This window comes from Pinus tabuliformis, chromosome 4_1 (assembly GCF_031772625.1).
Source record: "Pinus tabuliformis cultivar Carrire ecotype Pingquan chromosome 4_1, CPIR1, whole genome shotgun sequence".
NCBI lineage: Eukaryota > Viridiplantae > Streptophyta > Pinopsida > Pinales > Pinaceae > Pinus > Pinus tabuliformis.
Genome location: NC_142303.1, coordinates 187,459,591 through 187,468,493, shown reverse-complemented (window position 1 = coordinate 187,468,493; position 8,903 = coordinate 187,459,591). Strand labels below are relative to the sequence as shown.

The following is an 8,903-nucleotide window of genomic DNA, read 5'->3' as shown; positions in this document are numbered from 1 at the left end:
TTTACGGTGGGGTTGATGACCTTCTTATAATAACTTATTTTTCTTTTAGCCGCTAAATCTTTCTCACACCACATTTTTTTCTTTGAACTTAGAAGTAACAATATCTTTAATGTTATTAATGTTTTGCAATGCATCATTCTCATTAATCTCCCAATAGTTTAACCAGGCCCTTGTCTCTTTATGCCACCCCTGATTGAGCCTTAAGTGGTTTTGGTTGGAATTTAAAGCTAGCTTAGGAAGTCTATGATTGTCTATGTTATTGAGTTTGTGTTTGTATAGTAGAAAGCTAATCATAGCTAGGCTCTCAATAGGGAAAAGACCTGCTTCTATAAGGAGAACATGATAGGGTGTATTACTTTTAATTTTCAGGTTATAAGTTATAAAACACTTCTAGATTTGCTCAATCTTTCTCCATGATTCTTTGGAGATGCTGCAACTCCAAACCTCACAGCCATATAAGATAACAGGAGTGACTAAAATTTTATTTTTTTATTTTATATATATTTTAATCAATGTGATATTAGTATTTATCAATTTTATTATAATATAGTCATTTAAATTAAATAAATGATAAATATTAATAAAACATAAATTTATAATATGCACTTATCTATTAATACATCTCACATAACCAAAATTAAAATATTCATAAAAATTAATTAAATTAAAATTTTATAATAATAGAATGGAATATATATACACTTAATAACACACTCCTGACTAATTAAACAAACTTATCCAATTCTATAAAACTCCTCCAAAAATTAATTACCAATATAAATATCGAGATTATAATTAAAAAAGAAAAAGTAAATAAAGAAAATCAAGGATATACATCAATTTGACTGCGCATAATTCACACGTCCTGACACAATCGACCTCTTGGTTTCCAGTCACTGGGATTCCCTCTTTTGAGTGAGTAAGGTGACGTCAGACCAAGATATTTCAATTATATAAGTATTGATGGGTCGCGCAGTATGAGGTTCTTATTGATTAACAACATTCGCAGAATAGCATGAATTTTTGTAGCAGCACTGCTACGTCTATGCACGGTCTCCACTGTTCGACGACAATCAGAATCGTAACGAATATGAACTTTCCTGCAAGGGATTCTGCAGCCTCTCTCTTGATCGGCCAAACAATTAACCTACTCTACTTTATTATTCTTCTTCTGGCCTTCATCAATATTACTCTTCGTGTACAGATTTGCAACGCAGTGACAGAGACGCCCACAACTAAATGCGATATCGGCAACTATACAGAAGACAGTACGTTTGAGCGCAATCTGAATACTCTCTTTGATAGTCTTGCTCAAGGGGCGAACCAAACTGGGTTTAACACCTCCGTTTCTGGTGGAGCATATGGCCTCTTCCAGTGCAGGGCAGACATGACAGTCGACCAATGCTATACTTGCTTGGAATTGGCAACGACTACCATCCGACAAAAATGTGGGAGAACCGTTGGCGCTCGTACTTGGCCTTTTCACTGCTTCTTACGTTATCAAAACTACAGTTTCTTCGGAATAATGCAGACATATGTTGCGGATAATTACAAGGAGCCATTTGGCGGGGACACGGGTGTCTTTATCCCAACTGACTTTCAAGCGTCTGCTAAGAATCTCTTAAACAAATTGTCAGGGGAAGCAGAAAATGACCCGAAACGATCTGCTTACGGTACTGCCCTAGACTCGTTTTCTCAAACGATTTACGGTCTGGTCCAGTGCACCAGAGATCTAAACACAGACGACTGCAACACATGTCTAGCCTTCTCGATCAATGGCATATTCACATCTAATCCGACTGCAGGAGTTCAGTATTGGGGCCGAAGCTGCATACTTCGCTATGAAATATATCCATTCTATAATTCGAGTCTGCAGCTTCCAGCAGTCCCTCCAGCAGGGGCAGCTAATTATAGTCCACAGAACAAGTCTTCAGACAAAAGAACATACATAATTTTAGGTGTTGTGGGTGCGTTGGTTCTCGGGTTAATCATAGGCGCGTTCGCAACGGCGAGAAGACTGAAGTCTGCCATAGCTCCAAGGGGATACCAAGGTATTACTGCCACATCATTCATTCTATGAACTCGTTAGGTATTGCATGTTATCTAGCAAATACTAATCTAAACCCGCGGTTTGATTGAATGTTCAATGCATTTTTAGATTTATCAAACCTTTAGATACACAGGTTTGGATGGTTTTATATAAAGATGTTTTCCTAAATAATATAGAATCAGGATTATTGCCAATGATTTTAAAATCTTCACTTTTACCTAGCTTTAGCGAGACAAAAGATCAAAAGGTTTAAGTTTATTGAAGTTTATAGGTTTTCAAAAATCCATAATTATAAGTTATATTCAAAGTTCTCACAATCGGATCGAAGAATGATTATCCCTTGAAACTTTAATCAATCCGCTAATTATGAAAGAGAAGAAAGGTATGTCTGCCACATATTATGTGTTCGTAGGTGTTCAATATATATATTTTTAACCAAAACGAGTAGAGATTATATTAAAGTGAAGCTGCCGTCGAATCCGGCAGTGAATAATAGCATTAGAATTTTATAATTTCGAACCTTTAATGTTCAAGAATGGCAAAGTACAGCCTTTCTGATCTGCAATTGATCGAAAGTGAGGCTTAGACAGTCTCACTTTTGAGCTGCATCTTTCGAAAACTATGTTCAGAAATAATGAATTAAACACAATCACACAAAATAAGATAAGATTTTAACATTCATTTGTATTATGATAAAGTTTGATAATTTTTTTAAAGAGATTTACAAATATATATTTAGAACTTGTTTTTTTTGTTGTGAATTGTCATATAGGAAAAAGTTAAATAAGTTATTTAGATATTTTTTTCTTGATATAAGATGCCTACCACTAGATGTTTCCTTTTCATTAGATGTTATCATTATGTGCTAGGTAACCTGGCTACCATAATAAAGTTTGATATTTTTTTAAAGAGATTTACAAATGTATATTTAGAACTTGTTTTTTTGTAGTGAGTTGTCAAATAGGAAAAAGTTAAATAAGTTATTTAAATATTGCTTTTCTTGATATAAGATGCCTACCATTAGATGTTTCCTTCTCATTAGATGTTATCATTATGTGCTAGGTAACCTGGCTACCAGGCTACGTCGGGGTTTAAGTGTGAAGCCATGGCTTAAATATTTTTAGATGTTGTTGGAGTTGAGGTGATGTGATGTTGATTGTTGATGAAGTAGGTGGTGGAAAAAGTTAAATAAGTTATTTAAATATTGCTTTTCTTGATATAAGATGCCTATCATTAGATGTTTCCTTCTCATTAGATGTTATCATTATGTGCTAGGTAACCTGGCTACCAGGCTACGTTGGGGTTTAAGTGTGAAGCCATGGCTTAAATATTTTTAGATGTTGTTGGAGTTGAGGTGATGTGATGTTGATTGTTGATGAAGTAGGTGGTGCTTACATAGTCTGGGGTGGTAGGGCACATCTCTAAATGAACCCTAACTCTAGATGTTACTATGCTAAAACTGATGAATGTAAAGCAGGTGCCTACTAAATCAGGGTGGGAGGGCACTTCTTCAAAGGGATGATCGTGGTATAAAAACTCATGGATTCTAGGTGGGGTATGGAGACACTATAAATGTGTTGCACACTTTGCAACATAAGTGGTCATGGATGTTGTAGATGTTGGGATGAGGCAAAGAAACTAAGATGTGTGAAGAAAAATATAAATATTAACAAAAAAAAGTGAAGGTAGAATGGCTAGAAAATAAGAAGATATAGCTGCTGGAAAATAGGGAGCATGTTAATAGCAAAAATTTAGAGCATAAAAAAAAACATTTATATTAGGCCTTAAGGAGTAACTTTCTCTGATACCAATTGATCTTAGGTGAGGCTTAGAGAGCCTCACCTCTCAGCTGGATCCTCCAAAAACTCTGATCAGAATTAATGAATCAAACACAATCACTCAAAATAAGATAAAACTTTAACATTCATTGTATTATCGTAGGGTTTGATAGCCTTTTAAAAAGATTTACAAATACTTACCAAACAAGAAAAAGCTAAATACATTATTTAGATATTACTTCTCTTAATATAAATTATAGATATTTCCTTAATATTATATTATCAGCCAGGCAACCTGGCTACCCACTTTCTCCCAGTACTATTTTTAGCACTGTAGATTCTAATAAACTGATTTAATTAAAAATTTAAATTTGCAAAACATAAACCAGGATAGTAGATCAACTAGTTCCGGACATGCTTATCTCTCAGTTTTCTCGGTTTCTGTAAGCCTGTTGGCATGATGAACTGAGACATTCTCTGTTGATGCGTCTCTTGCTTCTTCCCGTCAGTTTTCTTGGATTCTATTGGCTTCATGCATCCTACCAGCTAAGATTGAACCCCGATCTTCCTCAACTCAAACACTGGCGTTTAGCTATTGTCCAGGATACCACCATAACCCTAATCTCCAGCGTCGGCGCCGGTGAGGGGTGGAAAGAATAGATATTGCATATTGTTGACAACTAACGCATGAGAATTTAAATCAAGGGCTTTGATGAACCTTGAGCGGAATATCATGTGTGAATTAGATTACACCCAGCCGGATATCCCTGAGTTTTAGTAATCGCCTTTATATTCTTCTGATTCCCAAATATTCAGAGAAATCAACTTAAAAAAAGTGTGAGTGATCATATTAAATACTTTTTAAAATTTACTACACCCTTATACAGAGGTCCACATACTGACAATTAATAAGTCACAACAGAGAGTTGATAAGTGATATGTATCATAGCTGTATGATATATCTTGAAATTTTCAGTTTGAGGTAAAATAATTTTTTTAAGTAATTTTTTTGAAATTTAAATTATATGTTGGAAGGTATATTACACGCTTATCAAGAAGCTCACAAACAGAGTGTTGACAAATCAGGAAGCCTATAATTTTTTATAAAATAATATTTTTCCCTTATTTAAATTATAGGTTCGAATGTATAATTACACGGTTATCAAGCAGCTCACAAACAGAGAGTTCATAAATCACGAAATTGTAGGATATATTTGGAGAAGCTCAGTATAATTATTTTAAATTTTATTTGTTTTTTAAATTCTATTTTGTATATATATTAAATTTTAATTATTTTTTAAATTTTATTTTATATATATATATTAAAGAAGTTACAATTTTGTTTTAAAAACAGTAAGATTTTTGACAAGATTTTAAGAAAATTTGGTAAATTTATTTGAAAATCCAAATTACAACCATTTTAAATACTTTTAAATTTTTAATAGTGCTAAATCTATTTTTTGATATAAAAATAATAATTTAAACATTTTTTATAATTAAATTTTTGAAAAACAAATCTTTATAATATAAAATATAAAATAAAAATAATAAAAATTAATTTGAAATCTCAATTGTGATAGATTTTTCAAAAAAAATATAAAATGAGAACGAGAACTGATAACATACGGCAAGCATAATAAGATGCACAATATCGCAGTTTGCCAGATTAAGTTTTCTGGCGACAATTATTATTTTAATAGCAAGTCTTTTTGTTGATCCATGTATTTGTTGATCCGTGTATTTAATAGTTACTAGTTGCCGTAAATGAAATGAGTGAATTATGCCATTTTCTTATTAAATCTATCTTCCCACTTTTCTGCGTTTAGGTCGCTTCCTTGTTCAAACTTTTCAAATATTGTTTCGATTAAGCTTTAAATACAAATTATATGTTAATTTAAATTAATTTTAATATAAGATTGTCATGGTAAGTTAGTAAACTGCAGTTTAAAAAACATTGTTTTATTTGGGGCCATGAAGCAGGGCCATATATACAATAATCTTCTCTTTGTTTTGTTTTGTATCATGTAATTGATAAATTTTATACATATATATATAATTTATTAATTTTATAATATACAAAAGTAATAAATTTTATAATATATAAAAATAATAACATAAGATTGTTATATATATAATCCGATTGTAAAACAATTTTTAAAGAATTTAAATTTTAGGTAGTTGGACAATTAAGGGCTAGGCCGTTACTTGTATAGATTTATTTTTTTGGGAAAAAAAAGTTAATAGGGTAATCATGAACCTTGAGGTTGAACTGGAGGAAAGTAGACTATAAAAGTTTAAAAAATTACTATGACTAAAGGATTCTAAAGTTAGTTGGCCAAAAGACTATGAAAATTTAAAAAATTACTATCACAAAAGATTGCAGAGTTAATTGGCCAGTAGAATCCGTCCGAAGCTTGAATGCTCAGATGATAAACCCTCTCAACCCTTCACCAAGTCTGGTTGGGATTCGATGGGCATTGAGAGATCAACTTGTGCGAGATATAACTTGTATTAATCACTGTTTTGAAACTATTATCGGTGTGAAGCAAGCTATGGGAAGACACAATGTCTGGTCTCATTGATTAAGAGAAGCATTGGTCTCATTGATTGAGAGAAGCACTGTTTTCCTAGTGATTTTCTGATTCATTAAAAAAAATACAGTCTGTTTGGTTACTCATTTACTAAACATATATGGTAGTGAGTCATTAGTAGAATGACTAAGTCTCTTTATAAAAAGAAAAAAAAACACCTTCCCATGGGAAACTGTTAGTTCCTAAGTCAACAACCTAGAAACAATCCCTGTTCTCTCAAATGTAAATAAGAATAATTATGGTGTGCTCAAAATTAATTAAAAATAGCTGTGAATTGCAGTGGCAGTTAATGTTCCTAAGTCAACAACCTAGAAACAATCCCTGTTCTCTCAAATGTAAATAAGAATAATTATGGTGTGCTCAAAATTAATTAAAAATAGCTCCCTGTTCTCTCAAATGTAAATAAGAATAATTATGGTGTTCTCAAAATTAATTAAAAATAGCTGTGAATTGCAGTGACAGTTAAATCTAAGATTAGGAGAAACAAAACAATATTTTTTTTTTCCTATTTCTTGTTAGAAGATTAGCTCCAGGCCAAGCAAGCCACCAGCATCCCTGGAGAGTTCTTAAACCCTACAAAAAAGATAATATGATTACAAAAGTCACGAGAGTTTCATGTAACCATAAGCACCATTAAACACAAACTAACCATGAAATTTTCGTGTAACCACAAGGAGCATTAAATTAACCATGAAATAACTCCTAGAATTCTTATGAACCATTTCCGAGCCATCCATTCCTGCCCAAAAAAAATAACGTATTATGTTGGCAAATAGGTGAACGTGAGGATGTAGAATACGAACTCCAAGCAAACTAGATTATTTCGGACAAGTAGAGAATTACAATTTTACATGGAATCGCACATAAGCAAGGTTTAATACTAGCTATAGAAGGGGTCGAGAAAACCAGAAGTTTTCCACAAAGGTTTTCAAAGAATAACCATACTGGAAACAGTCAAGAGGATCTATATATATATATATATTACTTCGTAACAACAGTAAATTTCTTGGGTAGGCTGGCTAATAATCAAATTTTAAGAAAATACAGAAGTAAAATATGCATAGGACCAGGTGTTACAACCAACAATCAGAGGAGGCTCTTGCACTTTGGAAAGGAATGAAAATATGCTTGGATAAAGCTTTCAAAACTTTGAATATAGTGGATGATTCCAAGCTAATCATCCAAAAATGTATTAAGATTCTCTAGAATGCCACTTACATGGAAGAAAAAACTTTCTCAATCATGGTAAGGATCATATACATGTTAAATTTTTTTGAGAAAGTTCACTTGTTCCCTGTGTTGTGTGCCAACAACCACCAAGCGGACAGTGAGGCTAATGCGGGAGTTATAGTAGGAATCGGTGGAATTTGCATAAACCATCATATTACATCATGTCACATCCCCTGATCGAAGGCTTTTGGACAACACTATATAGTTGGGGTACGGGTCGTCAGAGCATTAAGGAAGTAGTTAAGAATGCTAACTCTCTAAGGCGTCTCAGTGCGATGGTAGTTAAGAAGGATAGTCCCCTGAGGTACCTTCGTTGTATCTTGGATACAGGGTCAGTAGGTGGTGAGTTAATTCACAGTTGTGGCATCGTCGAACGACAATTCATGTATGTGGACAGGTGGGTGATGAGGCATCATTTTCTCGCTGGAATTTGCAATATAACTGATTCCCTTGGGGATGAAGGAACCATCGCTTCTTGATTTTGGTTTTGGACGATGGAAAACATGGAAGGAATAGGAATTGACAAGACTCTGCACTATTCTTCATTTATGAAAGACAGGTTCGGGAGGAATGTCGGGTTGGATCAGGTCGTTATATACCTCAACTGGCTCCGGTCAATTAACCGCAGGATCTTCATGGCACAGAAGTGTCTTGCTGCAAAATTGTTATCTATGAAAAATGTCAGTGGGGGAGGATTTGGTCTTGGAAGCTCGGGGTTTGGCCATGGCGTGTGGCATGTAAGAGTTGAGAGCCTGGTGGAGGGCTATTGCAAGCAAGTGGTTAAGGAAATTGTCAAAGAATTGAACAAAAACATGGCGGTCATTTATACCCAATTATCTGGGTTGGGTAAAGACTGGGAACTAATGCAGAAAACCATCGAAGTCCTCTGCATGGATGTTTTGAGTGTCCAACTAAAGGTTGATAATATTGAAATCAAGGTGGAGACAACCATGTTTGGAGTTTTAAAGGAAGTGTCCGTGGTTGGAAATTCATCGGCCATAATGCTGATAATGTCAAGGAGGCTACTGTGAGGGCTCTGGAAGAAGACAAGGATGTTGTTGTTGCTATTGCGAAGGTCCAGGAAGAAGAAGAGATTGAAATGGAGGAACTGAACAAGTCTGTGGGTGAGCCTATGGGTGATGATGTCGAGACTGCCAGTAGTTGATTTTGTTTTCTTTAATCTCCATTTATGCAATATTATTGTATAGAATATGCAGGAATTTTTTGGAGAATATATAGCTATAGTTTTCCCAA

At 33.9% G+C, this 8,903-nt stretch overlaps 1 protein-coding gene across 1 annotated transcript in view; it reads left to right on the top strand.

Moving 5' to 3' along the window:
* The first annotated feature begins 975 nt into the window (after positions 1-975).
* LOC149174835 (cysteine-rich receptor-like protein kinase 8) overlaps positions 976-8,903 on the top strand; it is a 118,397-nt gene continuing 110,469 nt past the window's right edge. The window contains exon 1 of the mRNA XM_089419424.1: positions 976-2,051. Within this exon, the coding sequence (XP_089275550.1) occupies positions 1,016-2,051 (1,036 nt within the window). The 5' untranslated portion in view covers positions 976-1,015. The remainder of the gene's footprint in view (positions 2,052-8,903) is intronic.